The sequence below is a fragment of the Leishmania panamensis genome (assembly GCF_000755165.1).
Source record: "Leishmania panamensis strain MHOM/PA/94/PSC-1 chromosome 34 sequence".
Lineage (NCBI taxonomy): Eukaryota > Euglenozoa > Kinetoplastea > Trypanosomatida > Trypanosomatidae > Leishmania > Leishmania panamensis.
In genome coordinates, this window is record NC_025881.1 from 1,838,454 (window position 1) to 1,862,416 (window position 23,963).

Consider the following 23,963-nt stretch of genomic DNA (forward strand, 5'->3'; position numbering starts at 1 on the left):
GAATGAGGCACTTGTCGAGGAAAAACCTTCTCACGTTGTCCGGCCTCGCGCACGTCAGCTGCGCGCGTCTGAGGGAAACACAGATCCCCTCTCTATTCCCTGCGTGAAAGCGAAGGGCAGTGTAGCCCGTTCGCTCCACGCAACACCGACCGCGAACCCGTCAACACAGAGCCTGTGGGTGGAAGGCAGTTCTGTGCTCAACCAAGGCGCAGGGCTTGTCTCTGCGGCGGTCGCCCATCGTTCTGACAGCGTTTCACCAGAGTCGCCGCCTCAAGGAGGTGTGGGAGGCGGTGTGTCTGGCGAAGACTCGCGCGCTGTGCGGCGTTGTGAAACTGTTCATGCAGTTCTTCATCGATCGGGGACGTACGCAACTCCTACAAGTATTGGCGATAAAGTGGTCTCCGATGCCTTGGCGGTGGCGCGCTGCTCCGTCATAGCAAACGCACTTGCTGGCACGAGGCGGAACGTTGTGCGCACCTTTTGTTCACGACGATTGTGTGCTGCGCGCGACCCTGTGTCGGGCCCTCGTCTACTCCCGAACATTGCACGGCTGGAGAGTCCTAAATTTGCGATGACCTTCTTCTCGAGCGTGCCAGGCGGGACGGCGTCGTCGCTCGATGACTCGTACGCCTCGCCGAGTCACAGCGTTAGCGATTACCTGGAGGAGGAAGAAGTCCATCGTATCAAGCAGCTCTACTTTGACTATTTTGACTGCGAACCTGTTAGTATTAGCTCTGTGGGGACGTCAGGGAGCGACATGTCGATGTTCGCCTACGGTGCTACTGCATCTCCACGGCCGTCCAGCTCCGTTTCAAGGGGCGACCGCCGTAGCTTCTCTCAGCGCGCTTCCAATACAATGTGAATATGGAGCTGAAGGATGCTTTCTTATTTCATGAGCGTTGGGCGCACGTGCGTGGGTGTGTGCGTTTGTGCTGGTAGCTCTGTATTGTGCTTTCTACGCTTGTTTCCCATTCCTCTCACGCAGTACTACTACTGGGAGGAGGGGCCGCACATGTTCACAGGTGCGTACTTGCATACCAGCGCTTTGCCGCTACACAATCCCATTACTCTTGCGTTTTTGTTGTGTAGTGCTGCATGGGCAATGCAGCCCCAAGCGTGTGCGTGTGTACAGCGCGCATGTGCTTCTTCTCCTCCCTGCCCTGTGGCGCTTTTTCCTTCATTCTGCACAGCTGCCGCCTGCCCGCATGCTCTGCCGAAAGAAAACAGGAGACAAAGCAGACAGAACTGCGCCGTACATCTTCCACAGCAAATGACTGTCGCCCTTCTTTGACTTCCCCACTCCCCTGCGCGCTTCACTTTCAGGGCTGCTCTTCCGCACCTCGGCGTCGCTGGAATGTTGGAAAAGGGATAAGGACAAAGGGAAGAAGTGAGGCAGAAAGTGAGGCCCGCAGCGCGGTTACTTCTCTTGTCGTCGCCGCCAGTGACGTCTGTATGTACTTGTGAGGCAACTAAAAAGTGGTGTGGCTCACCTTTTGTCATGCTGTGTCGTTGCCCTACGAGTGTCATACACGCTTGAATCGATGCTGCGCAACCACCCCCTCCCCCTCACCCGCTGGGTTCCGCGTTCACAGTCGCTAAGCTGAAGGCGGTTATCCTTCCTGTGACGGCTAGGCAGCTCTCCTGTGCGCATGCAGCGTCGTTGACCACCTCAGCTTCGCATTACACTTTTTTTTCTTCTTTTCACCTCTTCTCCCCGTCGTCATAGCTTCGAGCGGAGCACCTGCTCAGTCGCCGCTGCCAACTAACGAGTCAGGTACGTTAGGTGGTGTGCGGCTTGTGAAGCGAGAAGGGGGGAGGGCGGCCTTCTCTCTTACACCGGGCCGCGCCGATGCAGCGCGATACGCGCGAGCTAAATCCTGGGCGTGCCGACTTTTGGGAGCACTTCTACGATCCGGAGGCTGGGCGGCTGCAGGAAAAGGAGCTGCACCACCGGAAAGCACACGAAATAGCGCGACGTGGGAGCCTCATGTATCACTACGAGTGGTTTATGGAGTACCCACTGTACGAGGATGCATTGAAGGCCTGTATCCAAACCGTCCCGACGGTGCTCCCCACCCATGGCCCTACCCGCATCCTTCATGCGGGATGCGGCAACAGCAGTTTTTGCGATCATGCAGAGCAGCTGCTGTCGGACCTGGACCCTGCCCTTTCCTCTTCCTCCACACGTGCGCCTGAGGTGCTCAACGTCGACATCTGCCAGAACTTAATCACTCTTCTCGCGCGCCACTTCCCCTCACGGCTGTATGCGGTGGGCAACTGCTGCGACTTGCACGTGTCGTCTTCGCCATCGGTGCCCTTTTCAAGTGATACTATCTGGTACAGCCGCGACACGGCCTTGCAACTTCACACTGTATTGCAAAGCTCCGTAGATATTGTGTTCGATAAGGGGACTGCAGATGCCCTTCTCAGCGCCTTCGCGGGTGAGTTCAACCCAAACATGGAATCCTACATGGGTGAGATGCTTAAGATTCTTCGTCCAGGCGGCCTTTTCTTCCTCATCTCGATCAACAGTGAGGATGTGGTGAACCCTTACGTACTCTCCGCCGAGGATGGAGTGAAGTCGTTCCAGCTAGCATACATGGATGTGATTGAGCTGGCCTCACAGGATCTTCGGCATGTTCGCGTGGAGACTCTCGGATCCCGCTACAACTGCTACGGGTACACCGTCGTGGCGTCTGCTTCTATAGAGTAGTAGTCATTTCCGTAAGGTGCTGGGCAGTGGTGTCCGTTAAGAATTGAACAAGCAATACGCGAGCACCGACACGCCGAGTAAGTGTGGTGCGTCACCTGCTGAGCGAGACGGCACAAACAAAGAAAAAAGGGCACGATGCACCCTTCGCTTACCCCCCCCCCTCCCCCTCCTCTCTTCCCTTGGCTCCCGTCCCGAACGACCGTCCTATGTGTCACCAAGCTACATCCTGTTTCCATTGGCCTCCTCTCTTTCCGCCTACATACCTAAGAATCAACGCGCAGACGGGTCCGCCAAAAGGGGCCGCACATTATTCTGATTTCCATTCGTGTCCCTCCCCCGCTCTCCGCACTCTATCGCCATCATGTCAAGTCGCTACCATTTGTCGTCCGCGCCGGATTCGTCGCCGGCAGAAGCCGCCAAGTACGTTCATCCCGTTTCCGCTCGCGTGCTGCACGCCGCGCCATTTCTTGGGTACATCCCGGTCTTCAGCGTGACTCTCAGGTCATTCCACCCCAAATTTGTGCTTTCGATTTGCTTGCAGCGCTTGTTCGAGAAGGGCCTCGCCAATGGGCTGATGCGACTGTCGATCCAGCCGGTGCTGACGGGCCGCTACGGACTCACTGGCGCCGTGTACCAGCGCCTGTCCACCCTCTACTCGTTGGGTTGGGCCATCAACGCATTTATCACCGTCATGGCGGACACGTTTGCGCTGTTTGGGTACACAAAACGGTGGTACGGCGTTTTGTCGGCGGTGGGCGGCGGCGTGTTCGCGCTGCTGTACGGGCTTCTGCCGGCGAAGGAGTCGAGCGCGAAGCCTGCCGCCATCTTCATGTTCTTGACGGCACTGTTCATGAGCAACATCGACGTCTTCGCTGTCGCGTTGTACAGCGAGCAAATCCGCTGTCGCCCAGCTGCCGGGCCAGCACTGGTGAGCTGGATGTGGGGCACGGCGCTTATCGGTATTATGATCTCCAGCATAATTCAAGGTCCCCTCTCCGACAATGGGTTAACTCACTTTGGTGTGTACATGACAGCCGCAATCCTGCTGTTATCGGGCCTACTGTTTGTGTTCAACCTGTTCGAGGAGCGACGGAACTGTGCAGCCCGCTTGGAGGACGCCAAGGTGGAGTTTCTTCAGAACGCCAAGAACACGAGCATCGACGGCACGGCCGGCCTGCCGCCATCACCGCAGAAGCGAGATGCGAAGCTGACCGCTGATAGTAACATCAACGAGGAGGATGACGAGGAGGAGGCAGCCGCGATGGATGCGCGAGGCTTCGTGCGGCCGCACGTGGACACCTACCTCTGCGGCGCCGTGGAAGTGAACCGAGACGTCATGCTGCGCTACTGGCGGATGGCACTGTTTTGCCTGATCCTCACACTCGGTGTGATAGCGAACGTCGTCGTGAACATCTTTGGCACGCGGTGGGACATTATGTATGCCTGCATCACCGTGGAAGTGGTGGTGTGCGTCAGCTCCTTCTTCACGTTGCCGCTGGCCGTTGCAAAAGTTGTGGTGTTCATGTATTTCAACGCCATCTTGTATGTGAACCTCCCAGGCGTGCTGAACACCTTCTACGTGGCAAAGCCAGCATGCCTCCCCGATGGGCCGCACTTTTCGTACACGTTCTACAACGCCATGAATGGCATTCTGGGTAATATTGCCGGCATCAGTGGCACCATGGTGTTCGCGCACCTCTTTCCTAACCACAGCTACCGGTTTGTCATGAGCCTCTCCGCTGTTCTGTTGCCGGCCGCCTCTATGTTCGATCTGATCATCTTGAAACGCTGGAACCTGGCCATTGGTATCCCTGATCACGCCATGTACATTTTTGGTGACGCCATCATCTACGAAGCATGTGATATGCTCCTCAACATGCCCATGATGATGCTCATGTGCCGCATTGCGCCGTGTGGGGCTGAGTCGATGGTGTTTGCGTTGCTCGCGAGTATTTACCACCTCGGCACCTCGACTTCGTCCGCCATAGGTTACCTGCTGATGGAAACGATTTGGCCGGTTGTCACGACAGGCACGTGTGACTACAGCAACGCGCCGTGGCTGGTGATCACTGGGCACATTGTCACACCTGTTCTCATCTTCCCCCTAGCTTACGTTCTCCTCCCATCGGCGCGCATCAGTGACCACATTGACCACACGGGTCGAAAGGTAAGAGAGGTGGAGCTCTCAGAGCGGAGTGCTGAAGCAGCTGAGGAGCCGGTTTCTATCCCAACGAGGCCATGCAGCTAGTAAATCGCTGCTGTTTCGGTTCTCGTTGGACAGCGCAGGGCGAAAGAACCCAGTTGAAGAAGGGGGGGGGGGTAGTCCGATGCACGCTACCTACGCTACCCCCCCCCCCCTGTGTAGCTCTGGGCGTATGTCCGCCTGAGCTTGTGGCTGTTTTTTTTTTGTTTGCCCTTTGTTTATTTGTTTGTGTCATTTGTCTTCTGCGGCAGCAGGAGGGGGGGGTCCGGTCATCGCGACCCTCCCTCCTCTCCCCTGCGGGGTCGCCGCCCTGCTTTCCGGCACCATCCTCTCTATCGTTTATTTATTTGTCCAAGCTGTCTACTCGACGGCTTCGAAGAAGAGCCCTACCTCATTTTCCAGACGCGTGAGAGGCATCCCTATTTTCTTGCCTCTGTCCAACCCTTCTTGTGTCCTTCGCCATTCGGGCTCAACTGGGCATATCCAGCGGTTGAGGAAACTACCGTCAGTGGTACACTCGTCTTGCGCTTAAAGTGATGGAAATGACACCCACACGCGTATGCGATGCCCACCTCCATACACAAGTGCACACTTTAAAGCATTACCGCAACGATTTCTCTCACCCAGAGAAGGGAAAAGAGGTAACAAACGCCCAAGGCAACAGGGTACCACTCCTCCACTATTGTCAGCACTCGTGCGCGTACTCGCGTTACTTCCACAGACGACGAGTACATTGTGACGTTTCAGTAACAAACATCAAGGTGGCTTGGTCTCCTCTTCACACGTGGATTACGCCACGCCGTTCCACGTGTGTGCTTGGCCAAGGGCCGGGATGACGTTCTTTTTCCTTGCTGGAACCCCCACACGGGAAAGAAAGACAATAATCTAATCTAATACGTCGATGCATACACACACACACACAATATATCTATATCTATCTCTATATATAGAGATAGATATAGATATATTCTTCTTAAACAGCGGATAAGCTCGAGAGAGGAAAATCGACTTTTGATTACCTCTTCTTCCTCAGAATTTCTTTGATGTCGTTCATTTTTTTTTGGGGGGGAGGGCGGAGGGGCCTCCATGATAACTGTGGGCTGCGCACCTGTATCGGTTTCGTGGCCTCGCTATCCCTCACCGAGTGCCGTCACCGCACATGTACACCTAACAGTAACATGGCTCTGCCCAAGGGGCGGTGAGTTGTGCAAGAGTGAAAAAAGCTGTAGCAACCAATGGTGACTACAAAATCGCACCCCCCGTTGCTGCCGGTGAATCACGAGATTGCATACATGTCATTTCTCAACAGCGTAACGTCTTCCCGTGTGGACCACTGCTCCCCCTCGCACATCGGGGAGCGGCTTCAATTCGGTCTGGTGCGTGACAGGAGCTTCATGATTTTGGAAGAGGCTCAACGAGGATCCTTGAGGTCCAGAAGTCGGTGCACTCTGCTGCTGCTTTGTTGTCACTTATACTGAATCATGCGTATACTTCAGTGCGTCCCCCAGTCGCAGTGCAGCTTATATTTGGTGCCATGTGACTCTAAACCTGCCACATTTCACTTCATGCGACCTCAATTACCACCTTTACACTTTCGCTCCTCCACTTGCGCTCTCTCTCGTCTCGTTTTCTTACGTTTTCATCCGGCGTAAAACACGCCACGACACACCCGAGTCCTTATTTTTGTTACGACGTGTGCGAGAGGAGGAATCAAAGCAGCCACTACATATGCAATAGGCAACGAGGACCTTCAGCACTGTACTGCTCCTTCTTGGCGCACACTGACGGCCCCAGTTGCTTCGCGACTTGCGCGGCCTCTTTGTCCCCACGTTCGCGCATCACAGATCTTTCCTCTCCTTTGTTTCTTACTGCACAGTCCCCCGTCCTTTTCTCAGCCGCGATGAATCGCTGGAGCATGAGCAAGACGTACAAAGCCGGTGGTGAAAAGCACCTCGAATGCAAGAGCTGGAGCACACAAGAAAGAGAGGCGGGGTTGCCAACAAATATGCGTGTCAACAGTTTTACCCCACCAGCAGAGGAGGTACTGAAGTAGGTATCATTCCTCAAGGAGGCTCCGATTCTTGGCAGCGTGACTCTCAGGTCATTCCACCCCAAATTTGTGCTTGCGATTTGCTTGCAGCGCTTGTTCGAGAATGGCCTCGCCAATGGGCTGATGCGACTGTCGATCCAGCCGGTGCTGACGGGCCGCTACGGACTCGCTGGCGCCGTGTACCAGCGCCTGTCCACCCTCTACTCGTTGGGTTGGGCCATCAACGCATTTATCACCGTCATGGCGGACACGTCCATGCAGGCCATCATCGATAGTTGCCGCATCTTCCTACTCCCGGTCAGCGGTCCGACCCTGGTGACCTGGAGATAAGGCTGTGCTACGCCGGGTGTCATGCTTGCAGCAGCTGCTTAGGGTCCTCTGTCTGACAAGAAGCCTGAACAACGTTGGCGCGTACATCACTGCTGGCTTCTTGTACTCTGTGAGCACATCGTTCATCGTCAGTCTCTTTGCGAAGATGCCAAGCCGCGGGTCTCGCACTGAGCATGTGAAAGTCGACTTTCCTCTTGAAGAGGGGAGCACTGAAGACTGCAGACGTCGACCACTCAGTGGAGCTGACTTGTAAGGTTGGGAAGTCTGTGGTGTTGTGGCGAGAACGCGGAGAAGGGCGATGAGTCGCCTGGCTTTGTGGTATCGGAGGCGATTAGCGCGTTCCGGGGTGCCGTTGAGCTCAACATGGAGGTGGTGATGCACAACTGGTTCATGATCATCTATTACTGCCTCTTGACCCTTGCAGCGACGACGAAGATGACTGTAAGGATTGGTATTACGCTCTTGGCGATCATGTGAGCACACATTACCGTAACAGTGACCGCCTGTGGTGCGGCCTCCTTTACAATCCCTCTAGTGATTGCGACAACTGCCACGTTTGTCTACTTCAGCAACCTCGTCTACCTGAAGCTCTCTCGGATGCTCAACGAGTTCCACCTCACCGCACTCAAGTATCTCCTGGATGGACCACGCTGCAACTACAGCTTCTACAAAATCACGAAAGATCTCATGATCGATGTGGCAAAGGATCGTAGATGTGACGATCCTCACGCATCTCTTCCTGAGCTTCTGCTACAGTGGGAACATGGGCGACTTTGTCATCCTAGCGCCCATCGCGTCCCCATATTCGACCTCAGTAGAGTGGCGTGTAGGAATGTGGACGCGGGTAACCATGGCCATGCAACGTGAGTCTTTGGGGTGAGGCGCGATCGTGTTCGAACTGGTCGATGCGCTTTCGAACATGCCAACAAGGCTTCTGGAGTCGTGTATGGCGCTGCACTGATCAGAAGTGATGGCGCTGGGACTGCTCGGTAGCATGGCTCACTTGGGCTCCTCGGCGTCCTCGGTCATCCGCTACCTGGTGCTGGACAAACCTTGGTCCTTGACGACGAGGGACAATACTAGTACACCAGCGGACCGTGGCTGATGATTACAGGGAACCTTGCAGCACTCTTTCTTTCTCAGTCGCTGTCGTTCCTGCTTCTGCCTGCCTTGTTTATCTGCACTAGGCTGCACGCACGAGGCAAAGAAGTCCAGGCGTTTTGCTGACGTGGATCATGATGCCTCACGGAGCTCTGCCACCAGCATCTTAATCACATCCTGAGATCCTTCCGCCGAACTCAAAGTGCATAACGACGCTGAGAGGAAGAAGGCGTCTGATGAAGGGACAGACAATGTGCATAGAATGCGGGATGCGTGACATTCCGTCTGCTCTGTCGCTCTTTCCCTTTTCTTCGAGGTAGGGGACCTGCTCCTTCTCGCACATACGTGCGTGCCCACAGAGTGTGCCGGAAGGTCGTCTGTTGTCATCTAGTGGACGCGTATAGTGTCCTGTAAAACGAGAGAGACGAGCGAATGCAGTTACTCGTCCCACTCAAAAGTGTGTCATGTGCTGGGTGATTGCGTGTTCAACAGAAAGAAGCGAGCCTCGCATATGGCGTGTGAGCTGGGCGCGCGTGTGTCTGTGCTCCTTCTCTCTCTTTTCACATGTGATTGTTGGTTGATTCAGTACTGCTTGCTCTTCCCCTTTCCCTTTTTCGTCTTCATTTTCTCTTCAGTGCTGCACAGCACGCAATGTCCCTCCATTTTCTCTTTCAGCGTCTAGGCACCACAAAAGGACATCGCACAGACACATGAGTGCTGTCCTGCCCCACACGTATCGGCACCGAGACGCACACGTGCACACATGACTCTGTTTATCGAAAAGCCGTCGTCGTGCTTACGCTCTCTCTCCGTGGTTTTGACGGAGGTGCCACCTCTTTCAGTCGCCTTCAGTTGCTGGATGCAGATTGGATCCGCCGGGGACCAGCCGGATACGTCACCTAATGCCCAGTAGTTGCGTACCCACCCTTTTCAACACTTTGCTTTCACGCGTCACGATCGACGGGGGAATACAGTAGAGGCAAAGGAATCATGTGTGGTAGTGGTTGGCAGAAAGTGAAAACGATGACGCCTGTTGCCTTGCAGCTACTCGTCCACTTCTTCATCATGTGCCTCTCCTTCTGGCTCTCCTTGTCACGTTCAGTGGACATTCAATGGGCGTTTGAGCAGCTTCACTGCGAAGCCAGCTTCTGCTTCTCCGGTCGCGACCGTCTCCCAGAAGTGAAAGCACATCCGAGTCAATTGATCAACGAAACCCGAAATTAAGGCCTTAGTGGAATGCAGGATTTGTGTGCGTGTCTGTGGGCTTGCGTTGCGGTTGCAGAACACTCAGTGAGACAAGAGCGAGCTGAGCAGTTGGTACGGCACTGCCTGTCAACGCTTTTTTTTTTCCCACTGCAGCACACCACGATATGGGGAGGCGAACAGCGCGCTTCTGCCATCTCCGTCTCGTGAATCGTCGTTCTGCAGCTGACGCTGTCTGAGCTGCTGTCGTCTCCCCGCCAATCCCTGTACCTATGTCGACCCTCTCTTTCCTCTTTCTTCTCGTCATCGAAGGGACGTCCTCCGCGACAGTCGCAGCTCTTGTTTCCTTGCTCTGCTACTGGGCTACGCCGTGCATTCGTTGCTCAAAATTTGTAGACCCGGGCAGTGCACAGTTATCGGCGGCAAGCGAATAACTACCCCTTCACCCATTTATGTGCGTGCCTTCACAGGGTATGGGGTTCCTTCTTCTCTTACCCTCTTCTCTCACCCGCCAAATGATGATCGTCGATGAGTTCGAAGTATGACGTGGTCAAGTTAAAGGTGCACCTAAGTGATGTGCACTACTACGTCCTATCGCGCTTTCTTCTTTCGAAGATGCTCATGTTCTGCTGCGTTCCAGAGGACACCGCCGTGCGCATTAGTCTCGATGTCAAGAAGCACTTCGTGAACACCGAGCGCACCTCCATCACGCAGGCGGAGCTGGAGGACTACATACGGTGTTCAATGATCGCCGCAGGATTCGCGCAAGAGCACGCGAGGCTTTTTTCGGTAGTAACACAGTTTCACACGGAGCGGATTCCACTGGTGCTCTTCATTGCTGGGCCTGAGCGGTGCGGCAAGACGACGCTGGCGCATCACCTCAGCGCACGGCTCAACTGCAGCACTGTCATCAACGCTGAGGTGCTGCGCGACATCTGGACCGCAGTCGACGAGAGTCATCCCTCCTTTGCTGTGACTGCTGCAAGCTCACCCTACTCAACGTCTGACATGGTGCGCAGTGAAGTCGCTGCCGCATTGTCAGCAGAGGTGGACAAAGCCATACAAGAAGGACGAGTCATCATCGTAGAAGGCGAAAACCTCTCCTTGGCAGACTTACATCAGTTTCTTGAGCCATCCTTCCAGCTCTCTGCCGGGGCAGTGATATTGGGTCTCATTATGGAGACTTGCAGCGGCGAGGCAGAGCTGGACGCAAGTCCTGCATGCGCGAAGACACTTCCCAACCTGCAGCTCGTTTTCTCGTCAAATCGCCTGTCTGTCTTTGCGACCGATATGGGCAATCGTGCAAAAGGCGCCAGTGGGATCCCTACCGTGTATGTAGCGCGCTGCACTACCGTCGCTGAGAATGTCTGCTTGTCCTCCTTTCTTCACGAAGTTGTCGTGAAGTGCATCGTTGCCGAACTCAAACGCCGCGAGAAAACACCATAACAGCTTCTCTTTCCCTCTCCACTTTGATCGCAGACTGAAGTTCTACTGCACGCGCAGGTGGCGACTGTAGTATTCTCCATCCGTTCTTTTTTGCTGTGCTAGTCGCATCGGTGCTTGATTCCGCTGGCTCCTCGCCGCCTGCCCGCGGCTGCTGCTGGTTTCTTCCCTTTCACGTCTTACAGCACACCCACCATAAAGAGACGGGTGTCCAACTCGAAGAGCGTGAGCCCTGCCAGCGTACCTTTGCAGGGTGACTCTCTCACTTTCTCCTCTCTTCTCGTGCGTCCCTTTTCTGCATTGAGCCTCTGAGTGGGTTGCTGCAGCGGCAAGTGCAGCTGAAGTAGTCAGTAGTACATACAGATGCAAACGTAGTGTCTTTTATCGCACGAGGCTGCATACTCCTTCGCGAGCGACGAGCGTCCTTCCCCTTCTCGTTTGCTCTTTTCGACACCTCCACGTCTTCCTTGAGCGCTCATCGCCTTCACCGCCCATCTTCCTTCCCACTCTTAGCAGTATCGCTGCCCACAGCAATTTTACCACTGCTGCCCCTTTTTGTGTCTGGCAAATGTCAATGGAGAATGGGAGCACCGGCCGTAGAGCGCTTATGAGGGAACCACCGTCTCTAGTAACCGCTCTGGCTCTCTCTCTCTCTTCATACGCCTTGAGGGAGAGCGCAACAAACCGTGCAGCTACCAGGCGCTGGTTTTGTGCGGCGCGTTCGTGTCCACTTCTTCGCTTCTGATTCACTTCTTTGCGAAGGTAGACGGCAGCATCATGCGAGCAAACGGCGGTATTCATTGTGCTACGAACGAGAAAAGCTGACACGTCTCGCTTCTCCCACTTTTCTCGGGGATCCTATGCGTGAAATCCTCCCCGCTCCTTCACCGCCCCCCCCCCCCCCCACACACACAAACGAAGCACCAAAACGCAGCGCTCGTTTTGTCGGGGTGGTGTCCAGAGCGCTGATTTGTTGCGTTTCAATTTGAATGCCACACGTGCGCAGACCTCCCGCGCTTTCTTCAAGGCTTTTCTCCTACAAACTGCACTCACCACGTTTAATGGGTTTTCTCCTATCCTCTCTTTCCTTATCATGGCCAACGGGCTTTGCGTCCTAGATAAGCGTCCCCACTATTTCCTCGGGCGGATTTTGGCTGCAACGTACGGGTTTCTGTCCGCGTAATTGCTCTCTTTCCTGTCTCTTCTGTTGGGTAGATTGCTAACTTTGTTGTGCTGCCTTCTCTGTACGTTCAAATCAGCCTAAGTTGACCAGACCCCCATCCTGTCAGCCACCGGGTGGGACAGGATGGACAAAGGGAAGGGGGTAGACCCCGCACTTTCGTAGAGGTCCTCAAAAAAGAACATCACCATTGTCGTATGAGCGGTATCCAAGAACAAGCCCTGCCCCCCGCTCCTTCTCCCCCTTCTCCCCCTTTCTCCTCTACCTAGCGATGTCCAAGGCGTTTGTGACATCACACAGAACCGGTCGGCTTATGGGATGGAATCCGTAGGCTCCGTAGTTGCCGCCTTTTCCCCTTTCACCATTGATGGTCTCACACGTAGAAGGGCAGGAGATTTTGTCGAAAAAGAAAACGTATACACACAAGCGTAGGACACGCAACCATAGAGCTCACGCAAGCGAGCCTCAATCCACCCATATCGCTCTGAGCCCCTCCCTCGCTTTTTGTTTTTCTTTTTATTATTCGTTGGTTTGGGTTTTCCGCTCCACTGCCACTGCCGCTCTTGTGCGCTTCTTGCAGACCCCGTGACGCTATCGCCCGACCTTTTTGCTAAACACTTCAAGCGTCAACGTATCCGTTCCTGTCTAGCGTCGATGCCGACTTGGCCTCTTAGCACCACCAAGTTCGCGGCTGTCGAGCTCGACTCCGACGACGAGGATGTGAGTAGCAGCAGCAGTTCTAGCGGCCGCAACGGCTCCGGAACGGGCAGCAGTCGCTCCAGATCCTGCGCGGGGTATCTGCAGGATGAGAAGTTGGCATCACCGAAATCTCCGACTCCGTTGTACATGCCCGAGGAGCCACCCTTTCGAGCTCCAGCCACGTCGCTTCACACCAATCGCTTCACCGCTGGTGCGACACAGCGCTCCATCACGGCGATTGGAGTACGCTCGCTCCTGGTGGGCTCCTCTTCGCCCGCTTCTACCTTGCAGATAATTCATCAGCGTGTGCAGAGCGCACAAGAGCCGCGTATACGCAGTGGGGTCGCCTCTTCCATGCACACGCCGCGTGCTCTATCTGCGCGCAGCAGCAGGGGATGCTCATTTGCCTTTGCGCCACAGGTGTCGAAAAAGCACAACACCATGAACATCCTTGTACTAGGTGCCCCTCAGGTGGGCAAGTCACTTTTTATCAACTCGTATCGGGCTGCCATCACGAACACGACGCGGTGGCCGGCTGCCCCTGTAGGCATCTCTGGCTTCTACGGCACCACCACGGTGGAACCGTTCCCAAATCATCCGCAGGACCCGGCGTGGCTCTGCATCGATACACCGGGCAGCCTCTACACCGAGAAGGATGGGATTCTTCTGCAAAAGCTGACCGAAGGAATGCCCTGGAAAACAAAATTGCGTGGCCCCAATGCTCTTACTCTCAGCCAAATCGACGATATCCCCCCTATTCCTGCCAATAAAGCACATCAGTGCATTATCGTCGTACCTGCTACAGCCCTCATCGAGGACAATGGATGGGTCAACACTCTGCTTTGGCGCAATCGATACCGCTCTGCTGATGGCGCCCCCGACACAGTTTTCTACCTCAAGAGCCTCACCTCATCACTGCGTGCGCTTATGAACGATGCATCTCCATTTTTTGTTGTGACGAAAATGGACAAATTTGGCGGAGCAGGGAGCAGGGCTGCGTGCGCTGCTCTCATCTCCATTCTCAGTCAGTGCGTGCCAGTGAATCGCGTCTACTTCACGGCAGCTGTTGAGAATCAAGCGCTCTTCGCCACAGACCGTACTATAGTGCTAGAGAGAAGCACCAAACGAAATCTTGTCCGGCTGCACGAGGACATCTGCCTCGCCGTGCAGTGGCACAATCGAGTGGACGCCATGTCGCACAGCGATGCAAACAAAACGGAACGGATTGCCGGAGGATCACACTCGACGCCATCGCACTAGTCGAAGGGCAGCACTGCTATACGGGGGCTTTTTTTTTCGCTCTCTCTCTCTCTGTAGGGTAGGTACAAGACTGTGTGCGCCCTTCACAGGGCATCTAACTCCTTCAGTGCCCAAAGTCCATCATCCCTTTACCTGTCTACCACCTGGGCCTCTTCTGTCGAGCTGTGGCTGTCGTATTTCACTATGTTCGCTATTTGATTTGGTGTGACACACAGCCAGGAAAACACATTCCTCATTTTCACTTTCTCCCCCATGCCACTCGCAAGTGGCTCTTTTTTCACACGCGCCTCCTTCTTTGTCTGCTGCCTTGAAGCACATGTGCCTAGTGGTGCCGGCGCACGGGTCGGGGGAGGGGGAGGGGCCGCTTTTCCTGGGTGCGCTCTCTCTTACCGAGGTGAAGCAGGAACTGTCGTGATCTTCGTCGTTTTACTTTGCGACGACGGAAAGCACGCCGGATCTGCCCGACAGAAGACTCGTCGCCTCCTTTAAATCGGATTCGCTCTCCTCTCTTTTTCACGTTTTGCCTTGGATAACAGCGAAAAGGAAAAACAAAATTTCCACGTCAACTGCATCCGCTGGGGCCACATTCAAAGCAACCTTGTAGAATTGCAGAACTTCAACTCACGTGTACTGCGTTTCTGGCTCCCTCTTCAGCGCTCTCGTGGTTCTGTCATGGGCGCCTCTTGTCTTACGAGCCCCTTTCACCTCTTCGCAGGCACGCTAGTGCCGTCTTGTGAACGGACGACAGCATCTCAACCAATTTCCTCTGTCTGTCATTGCAGCACCGCTTTTCCTTTCCCGCACCTCAGAGCAGCATTTGACCATGAGCGTCAAAGATGGTGGCCTTTCCTTTGCCCATGTGCGGTCTGGCGATGTCCTCTTTATGAATCGAAAGTGTCTTGCAATGAAGGACCCTCTCGGTATAGCCTTATGTTGTCTCGCGAAGATAGAGAACCGCTTTGACCATGTCGGAATGTTTCTAAAGATACACGAAGATGAGTTCCACAAGTACCCCGAGGCACACAAGCATGTCGTGGAGCTCTCTCACTCAGGCACCTACGTGCTCGAGATGAACATGCGCGGCATCACACTGTACACAGCGGAGGGGCGAGTGGATCGCACCAGTGCCAACGAGGTAGCCTCACGCACCATCAACGTGGGAGACACTGAGCAGCAGCAACAGGTGCGAGAGGCGCTTCTGGAGCAGATGGAATCCTTGTACAGCACTCCATACAAGACGAATATTCTTGAGCTTATTCCCTTCATATGCAGCCCTCCAGACAAGGTGGACCGAGTGCGAGCCGCGCACAAACTCAACACTCTTCGCCTCGAGGTAGAGGCTCTCACGGAGATGGCCAATGCGCATCCCAGCCAGGCGGAGGTCTATCGTGCCGTTGCACACAAATACCAGAACGCGCAGTCCTTTCTTGTTTCCACCTACTTTCCGCACTTAGCCTCCACGCCGCTGACGGACACATTTACCCTGAACTGGAGCACCGGTCATTACTGGATTGACGGGGTCAACAACGCTGACGAGATGCTCTGCTCCGAACTGATCTGCAACCTGTGGCATCGTGTGGGTCTCACAGTGGGATACGTGCCGGCATCCTCCATACGCCCGTTCGATTTGCTGAACAACGAGCGCTTCAACTTTATCTCGCGAGTGAGTGAGCTTGGTGAGTTGAGACCTATAAAAGTTTGCCGACCCTACGAGCGGTATTGGAAAGGACCGATTAGAAGCGTGACGGAGACGACGCGAAATGGAAAGGCTGCGCAGACTCCCGTGGCAGAGTGCCCACGTCTTAAATTCTTCAACGACATCATCACCAGCAGTGGCCTATCGCCAGTAGCGTCACTAAGAGACGCCGCCACTTCCTCGGAGTTGCTCCCGTCTCGGTGGGTGGTACAGTCCAACACGCGCAGCGACGTCATTCCCAACTTATGGTTTCGCGTCTTCTCCTCTGGTTTACTGTTTGCCGCCTGCGCGGTGCCGTGCGCCCCTTTGACGCTGCGGTGGATGGAGGGGCAGGTTGGACTGTTCTTGTCGCGCGGGAGCGTCTGGTCTATCACCTGTGGTGTGTTTGCCCGGAATGTATCATTTGCCGCTGTCCAAGCCCTTGTCCTGGCGACTGCAGCACGCCGCTGCAATGTCTCCGGGGACGAACTCGTGATGAGTTTGCACACACACAGCATCCTCGTTGACACGCGGCACCCCTACTACGATGCCGTCGCCCTCTACGGCCTCTCTGCCCTCGTGGCGCATCTCGCCACAACACCGTTGCGCAACGCCAACATTTCCTACCACTTCGGCCCCGTGCTCCCTGGGCCCATCTCGATGCGGCGGCTGTGTAGTGGGAACTTGCTAATCGCGCCTGCTGGTGTGTTGTTGCCCTTCCAGGCCTGCTGGCTCTCCTGGTATGAGACAGCGGGCTCCTTCATCGTGTCAACGCCGTCGTCTGTTTGGCGCCCTCGAGAAGACCTGCTCGCACGGCCTGAGTGGTCACACTGCCGGAACAAGGCGCTCCTCGGCGCCTTTGTCGCTACGCTCCTCACCGATACGCTCCTCTACCCCATTGCCACGCTGGCAACGCGCCGATTCATGAGCGGTCTATTCAAGCCACAAAGGCCGCCGAGCTTTGGACGGTCCCTCTATGCTGGCTATCGGTATCGCCTTCTCAGCAATGTCTTCATCCTCCTCACATCCACTGCTTACCTCGACAGGCTTGGCAGCATCTAGAACATCCGTGCGCACGGCGTAGAAATCGCGCACGAGTCGGGTTACTGCTTCCTGGAGTCGTGCCTGCGTGGGAGCATCACTGACGGATGGTGTGGGCAACATCTGCGCGTAGCCAAATAGTTGCAATTCTGGCATAACGACCTCCACACAGATACACACACAGGCATACAACTTGCTGATGTTTATCGAGATCAGTGTGCATGGCTAAGGCTGGCGAAAGATTGGCTCATACCCATGCTCTCTCCCACACACACACACACGCACTTTTTCCCTCGTCTCTTACACTATGGTGAAGGGGTGCCGCGGAGCGTGAATGCGGACGACTAACTCTCGCTCTCTCCTCCTCTTCTTATGCCAGGTAGCGAGTGCATTAGTCCCTTCGCGGGGGGAAAGCAAACGTGCACATCCCCGCTATACCCGATTCCATTAACCCCATTTCATTCCGTCCCTTCCTCGCGCTGGAGGAACTAGACCAGGCAGGAGCATTCCGTATGTGGCTGTGGACTTCACGCTGCAGAGGGGGCCCCGCTTCCGCTGAGTTCCGATGGGCTGATGGCGGAAAGCTAGCTGCGCGTGGGCTTCGCGTGTATGGTGAAGCCTCGCGTTCGCGGTACCCATGAACGATTACACCAGCTACAAACCCCTCCCCCCACATACGCTCCGAGCAATGGAGGGAAAGTGGGACCCACACTCGCGTGGAGAGCCTGACTGCGTATGACGCAGTCATAAAGCTGCTGAAGGACAGAGTGCGGGTATTCGAAGAGTGCATCCACCACCTCGAGGACCCCACTCACAGCACCTGCCGCAAGCCTGTTCTCAGCAGCTTCATGGAAGCCGCGCGCGTCTGCTTCCAGGAGAAGAAGTGGATGCTGGCTTGGGATGCGTTGTGGCAGGCCCGGGAGAGCACGTATTCTGCCGCCCTTGAGCGACTTCATTGCGGACTGACACACACACACAGAGAGAAGAAGATCGGCAGGTGCTCTTCCGAAGAGTTTCCTCGGAGTTTGACCCGTGGAGTGCAAGCATGCTGTCGCTGCACGACGGACCACGGCACAAAGCACCGAAGGCGCCTTCGATGATGAGCGGCGCCCATCTTCAGCTCTTCGACACTGCGTCAGCCGTGAACACGGCATTTGACTTCCTCCTCGCTTAGACGCGGTATTTGTGCGGGTGCACCGTCGGCAGCGCACGTTCCCGCGACAAGCAGCCAACAGGGCTACGGTACTAGGAGAGAAAGTACCCGCAGAACGGCAGGAGAGCGGGGCGGACACGTGTCAAGCGGCCAAATGAAGCGCGAGCGCTCCTGCATGCCTCGTCTCACTGCCGGCCCCCAGTGCGCAGCGTCGCGGCTTTTGCCTGCAGTGCCGGCTATGCGCAGGCACGAGCGGTCCTCTAGGGGCCATCACACGGCACTCTCAGCAGCGACGAAGCCAAAGTCCCCCCCCCCCCACGCCCCAAGCGTACGTTCGTGAGTGTCGCTTACGGCCGCAAGGCGAACGCCCTCTGCCTTCGTGAAAATAGCGTCAGGGAACTGCTCGCGGAATCAGCGCGAAGCCTGACACCGCGGCTCCGCTCGAGGGGCTCGTGGGGCGACTGGTGGTTCGGGGCACGGCACGGCGACCACGAACGCCGCCGTTGCGTGCACGCGTTGGCGGCACGGCTCCACCGACCACATCGACGCAGCAGCGCTCTGAGCAGTGTGCTGCGCACTTGAGGCCGTTGTGCTTTCTTATCCGTTGGAGCCCCGGTTGCCCTTCATGTGTATGATACTTCTGCCCTCGCCGCTTTCCGAAAGGGTGACTCACACAGTCGTGCCGTCAGCGCGGAGTCCCATGGCTGAATGGCTCACCTGCCATACGTGATCCGCGGACCTTTATACAAAATGCGGCAAATATACCACAGACAGGCCGATCTGTGATCCCGTACGCCCAGCGCGAAGAGGACCAGCTGACAGCACGGGGAAATGAGCCAGGAGGCTGGGCGGACGGGCGGCTCCGCACTTTCGTCAGCGGCCAAACAGAGCGTATACGCGTATCGATGCTCATGTGTACGAAACGCGCCCCACTCCTTCTGTTACGGCCTCGGTGTAAGTGGTGTGGGCGCACACGCCACCGAGAAGTCCGGTTGATTGAGACAACTATGCTGACTGGCTTACAGCCTCGCTGTTACTCTCTTGGTACCATCTTTTATCTCGTCCCCCCCCTCTTTCTTATGCGGACCAGGGAAAAGACGTATACACACACCCACACACCCGCACACACTCAGAGCTCTTCAACTTTGTTTGCTGTCGCTCTTTCTTCTCTTTTTTTCTGCCCTGCTCACGACTCCGCTTCTCTGCTGTTTTTGTTTCGAGTTGGTGCTTTGCTGTGTTGCCGTGTGCCTCAGCCGCTCTTCGCTGTTCTTGTCTTTCCCTCTATCAAACGGTCGACGGACAACAGCAACTCCTCTATACGCACGCCGACAGGCATCGAGCCGCGCCTCGGCATGTACGGCGCCTCTTCGTTGTGTCACTCGTTTTCGCCAAGCCGACTGCAAACGACACTCTTTGGTGGGTGCTCTCGAACTCGTTCCGCTCCCTAATCCCTCGCACGTTAACGCATTTGCTGCCAATAAAGGCAATCAATTGCCGTTGTCAAGCATGACTGCCAGAGAAGGCGAACCAAACAGCGCGTCGATGGAGTTGCTGAATCAGTACGCCAAGTACTTCCCACATGTCCTCTTCACCAGCCATAAGGCCTTCGAGAAGTATGTGGCGAGCCTCGACCCCGAGGTCTACAATAACTGTGTAGACCTGCCAGAAGGCGAGGAGTCACTGGAGTCCAGGAACCCGCAGGAGCACATGTATGTGCTGACGACGCTGGTGGGTCGAAACCCAACCACGGCCGCCTTTGTGGCCACCCGCTGCTCCGTCCCAGCGGAGAAGGTGGTGGCCAAGTTTGTCATGCTAAGCGATGAAAGGCAGGCCGCGTACGCTCGCAGTGAGCTGCACTGCCTTGCCGCGTGCACACATTTCGGGATTGTAAAGCACTTCGACGACTTCAAGTCCGACGACAAGCTGCTGCTTATTATGGAGTATGGCAGCGGCGGCGACCTCAACAAGCAGATCAAGCAGCGCCTGAAGGAGCACCTCCCTTTTCAAGAGTACGAGGTCGGGCTTCTCTTCTACCAGATTGTACTGGCCTTGGACGAGGTACACAGCCGCTGCATGATGCATCGTGATTTAAAAAGCGCAAACATCTTTCTCATGCCCACTGGCATAATCAAGCTTGGCGACTTTGGCTTCTCGAAGCAGTACAGCGACTCCGTCTCACTCGACGTGGCATCGTCCTTCTGCGGTACACCGTACTACCTCGCCCCGGAGGTGTGGGAGCGCAAGCGGTACAGCAAAAAGGCGGACATGTGGTCCCTCGGTGTCATTTTGTATGAGCTGCTGACCCTGCACCGCCCCTTCAAGGGGCCGTCGCAGCGCGAGATTTTGCAGCAGGTGTTGTACGGCAAGTACGACCCATTTCCGTGCCCTGTATCAAGCACCATGAAGGCGCTTCTGGATCCACTACTGTCGAAGAACCCAGCTGACCGGCCAACCACGCAGCAGCTGCTGCACACGGAGTTTCTCAAGTACGTGGCTAACCTGTTCCAGGATATTGTGCGTCACTCCGAGACCATCTCGCCCAACGATAGGACAGAGATTCTGAAGCAGCTGCAGGGGAGCGGCGAGCGAGCCCCGTCACCGTCGGCGATCCGCTACGACGTCCTTACTTCAGAGGTGACACACGGTGGGTATCTGTACAAGTACAGCTCTGACATGCGCTGGAAGAAGCGTTACTTCTACATTGGTAACGGCCAGCTGCGAATTTCACTGAGCGAGAACCCCGAGAATGACGGCGTAGCCCCCAAGTCCGTCAACCTGGAGACGGTGAGCGACGCGTTCCCAGTGCCTGAGGTGTACTCGCAAAAGCACCCGAATCAGCTGGTGCTGTGGTTCAACAACGGCCAGAAGATCATCGCGTACGCCACTACGAAGGAGGACAGGGACGTGTGGATCTCAAAGTTCCAACGCGCCTGTGGTATGTAACCGCACGGGCAGATGCGCACGGAAAAAGGAGCGCAACAGCGAGATGCATGGGGGGAGGGGGGGGGAAGAGGAAGAAGATGGCAAAACCACAGAGCTCTCCATTAGACATGCTGCTACCGTCCTGAGCGTCCAAGGAGCCGAGAGAAGAAGGTGCATAGGCACCAAGCTGGTTGGTTCATGTTTCTTAGCGTGCTGCTAGTCTCGCCTCATTCTTGTTTGAAACGTGTCGATTGTAGCCTGTGTGCCCGCATCCCTTCCCCTCTATCGACTGAGTGCCTCACGTTGGTCAACAGCATCAACGAGTCGCCCGTCTCTCATCTCTTTCTTGACCACCGCGTTCACCACTGTGCTTCTGCCCTTGATGGTTTCGGTGCCTTTTACTCTTAGCTTCTTCATCTACCGCCAATACTTGCTGCGCTCTGTGTCTCTTCCGCTTCCTCCTCCTCCTCTTATGCAGAGCAGTGCACTTACTTTGTGTTCACTCTCCCCCCTCCGTGTAGCCTTTTCTCTTCGCCCTCTTATCACCCTCCACCCTCCCTCCCCCCGCTCTCTGTGGAGAGCACGCGTGAGCCACCGGCACAGAGATGCACACGCCAGCGCACACATGCCCACCCCCAACGCCCTGAAGCGAGGCGTATCTGTAGGGAGACAACGCAAAGGCAACAAAACAAAAGACAGAAGAAAGCGCGCTAATTTGCGCCTCTGTCTCTCTCTCTCTCTATGGCATAGTTGCCGTTGAGTCTGCTGTGTTGGCACTCACCTTGTCGTTGAATGTGTGCAATATGACTTTCTTTTTCTTGTTTGATTCCTGTGTTTCTCTTGGCTTCTTCTTCACCCCTCCCCCCTCTTTTTCCTCGGTAACGTGCAATTGTTGACCCCTCTTCCATCCTCTCGCTTTCCATCTCCTAGTATTTACTTGTCCTCTCTCATGTAACCTCCCTTCCTCGCCATCTCTCCTCTCCCCTACCTTGATGCAGCCCATCACATACTACTCTCCTCAAGAGTTGTTTCACTTGGCTTTTGTCTTTGGCCTTCTCTCCTCCTGTTCGTTCTTTTTGTTGAGGGGGGGTTTCCCTGTTGTGGTGGTTTTCCGTCCCAGTTGCGTGCGCTGAATGTAGCATGTGGGCGATGGTTCCTCCTGCTGCGGTGCAAAAGGGCACAAGCACGTAAAAGCACCGAGAAAACATCAAACATTTTTTTTTTGGGGGGGAGGAGGGAATTCATATCCCGCTCTATGTTTTCTCTTTCTGCTCACGTGTATGTTGGAGTGCATTTGTACGCAGCGCTTTCGTGCTCCGCCCCTCTCCCTCCTCCCTCTCTCCCTCCCTTCCTCCCTACCTACGCTTCCTCCCTCCTCTTCTAATGTAGCTCAGCGTCTTGGGAATGATAAAGAGACGGTACTTCCCTTTCTTTCTTTGCCATCACTTCTCTCTCCCCCTTCTGCTTATTTTTTTTTCGGTCGATACAGTACCGGCTTCTTTGCTAGTTGTGGTATTGGTGAGCAAACCATGTTGGTACGGATGCTGGTCGTGCGGCTGGCAGGAGCACAGATACGCCCACACCTCCCCATATCGTTGGTGCCCACGCTAGCCTTCTTACTCAAGAGGTCAACGCCTTTGTCACTTTTTTTTAACCTGCGACTGTCGCCTCTCATTACGGCTTTATGTGCCTCTGTGTCTGTGGGGTCTCGTAAATGTGCGTATGTTACAGCAAGCGCTTTGTATGCTGGCGCATTCGCATGCCCTAAAAACACGAGCTGACAGTGAGATGTACATAACGAAATACCGGTCGACTATACCACCCAGCGCTTGCCTTGCTGGCTTTAAGCGTTTTGCATACATACACATTGTGTGAATCCCGTGACCCTGTTTTTCCAAAAGCCTTTTGAGCACTTTGTCTTCCTTTTCTTCTCCCCTAGACTGGTGTCCTTTCATTCGCTGTCATCTTGTTGAAGGTCGGATGTTCTCTGTTAGGTGGAGATCGTCCCCCTCTTTTCACTGTTCTCTAGCTTTAATCGCCTATGTATTGTCTGCCGTGCTCTTCTGCCTACCCCCCCCCCCTTCCCCACTCGTACTTTCTTTGGTCCTGTGCATGACTCCGACTACCTGTTTTGTTTCATCTCTCCTTGAGGGAACGACTCCCTTCCTCGCTTTCTTTCTTTTTTTTCTGCGCAGTGCCTCCCTGCTACTTGTCCTGTGAATGGGAGTCGCCTCCCTGGGATTCGTCTTGGGGACGTTATGTGCGTGGATGTTTGGCATTACACTCAGCGATACACCCGTTCATGGTGTTCTCACCCTCCCTCCCCAACAGCTCTGTCATCGTCTGTTGCCTATTCTGTATCTTTTCCTTCCACTCCGTAGGTGTGCATTGCGTTTCCCCTTCTCCCTGGCCCGCCACTGGTGACAGAGAGGGGGGAGCCACCTCAGTGCGTGGCATCTCAGTGTCCAGCACCCCTACTCTGTGAGGGGAAGCTGAGCAGCCCCCCTTTCTCTACCAATGCCAAGCCACTTGCGGCAGCGCCAGCGTCAAGCACCCACGAAGTAGGAGGGCGAGCAGGGCGATGTATCGCTACGGATGTTGGCGGCCAGGTTGTGGATGGCGCTGCGTTGGAGCGGCCTTCGACAGCGAACACGTTTGCATCACCCACATGGTGGGCAGAGAGTGTCAGCGTGGCTCGCACGTACCCCACCTTGCCATGACTGCCCACTGCTCTGGGGAGCCTGCGTCTCGCCTCGGGAGGGATGCACCAGGTGGCGGACGGCGCAATGGCGGACGGCTGTGAGGCGGCCTGCGGAGTGGGGGGGGGGGCCGAGTTCGAGGCGGAGGCGGTGCTCAGGTCGCTGAGGTGGCACCTTGCTGCAACGCGTGTCCACCACTGCTTCGCAGCACGCGATTGGGCTTGACCGGCTGTGGCCAGAGTGGGGCTTAACGAATGTTTTGTGGTGACGAATGGGCACGTGGAAGGAAAG

General features: G+C 55.5%; 7 protein-coding genes and 1 pseudogene across 7 annotated transcripts in view, besides 1 other annotated feature; all 8 read left to right on the forward strand.

Annotated features, from left to right (window-relative positions):
- The window catches only part of LPMP_344960 (hypothetical protein), a gene marked incomplete at both ends in the record, with an annotated part of 1,207 nt that extends 345 nt beyond the window's left edge, over positions 1-862 (forward strand). Inside the window, one exon of the mRNA XM_010704614.1 lies at positions 1-862. Within this exon, the coding sequence (XP_010702916.1) occupies positions 1-862 (862 nt within the window).
- Positions 863-1,849: 987 nt separating this feature from the next.
- Positions 1,850-2,713, forward strand: LPMP_344970 (hypothetical protein; the record flags this gene model as incomplete). Its single annotated transcript, XM_010704615.1, has 1 exon — positions 1,850-2,713. The coding sequence occupies one exon, from the start codon at positions 1,850-1,852 to the stop codon at positions 2,711-2,713; it is 864 nt and encodes a 287-aa protein (XP_010702917.1).
- Positions 2,714-3,074: 361 nt separating this feature from the next.
- On the forward strand, positions 3,075-4,961 carry BT1 (biopterin transporter, putative; the record flags this gene model as incomplete). Its single annotated transcript, XM_010704616.1, has 1 exon — positions 3,075-4,961. One exon carries the CDS (start codon positions 3,075-3,077, stop codon positions 4,959-4,961), a length of 1,887 nt encoding a protein of 628 aa, XP_010702918.1.
- Positions 4,962-6,609: 1,648 nt separating this feature from the next.
- LPMP_344990 lies at positions 6,610-8,163 on the forward strand (annotated as a pseudogene).
- Positions 8,164-10,128: 1,965 nt separating this feature from the next.
- Positions 10,129-11,046, forward strand: LPMP_345000 (hypothetical protein; the record flags this gene model as incomplete). Its single annotated transcript, XM_010704617.1, has 1 exon — positions 10,129-11,046. One exon carries the CDS (start codon positions 10,129-10,131, stop codon positions 11,044-11,046), a length of 918 nt encoding a protein of 305 aa, XP_010702919.1.
- A 2,023-nt stretch (positions 11,047-13,069) lies between these two features.
- LPMP_345010 (hypothetical protein) lies at positions 13,070-14,182 on the forward strand (the record flags this gene model as incomplete). The annotated part of the gene is made up of 1 exon (XM_010704618.1): positions 13,070-14,182. One exon carries the CDS (start codon positions 13,070-13,072, stop codon positions 14,180-14,182), a length of 1,113 nt encoding a protein of 370 aa, XP_010702920.1.
- Positions 14,183-15,086: 904 nt separating this feature from the next.
- LPMP_345020 (hypothetical protein) lies at positions 15,087-16,919 on the forward strand (the record flags this gene model as incomplete). The annotated part of the gene is made up of 1 exon (XM_010704619.1): positions 15,087-16,919. The coding sequence occupies one exon, from the start codon at positions 15,087-15,089 to the stop codon at positions 16,917-16,919; it is 1,833 nt and encodes a 610-aa protein (XP_010702921.1).
- A 2,638-nt stretch (positions 16,920-19,557) lies between these two features.
- On the forward strand, positions 19,558-20,994 carry LPMP_345030 (NIMA-related kinase, putative; the record flags this gene model as incomplete). Its single annotated transcript, XM_010704620.1, has 1 exon — positions 19,558-20,994. One exon carries the CDS (start codon positions 19,558-19,560, stop codon positions 20,992-20,994), a length of 1,437 nt encoding a protein of 478 aa, XP_010702922.1.
- A 2,409-nt stretch (positions 20,995-23,403) lies between these two features.
- Positions 23,404-23,962: a repeat region.
- The last annotated feature ends 1 nt before the right edge of the window (position 23,963 follows it).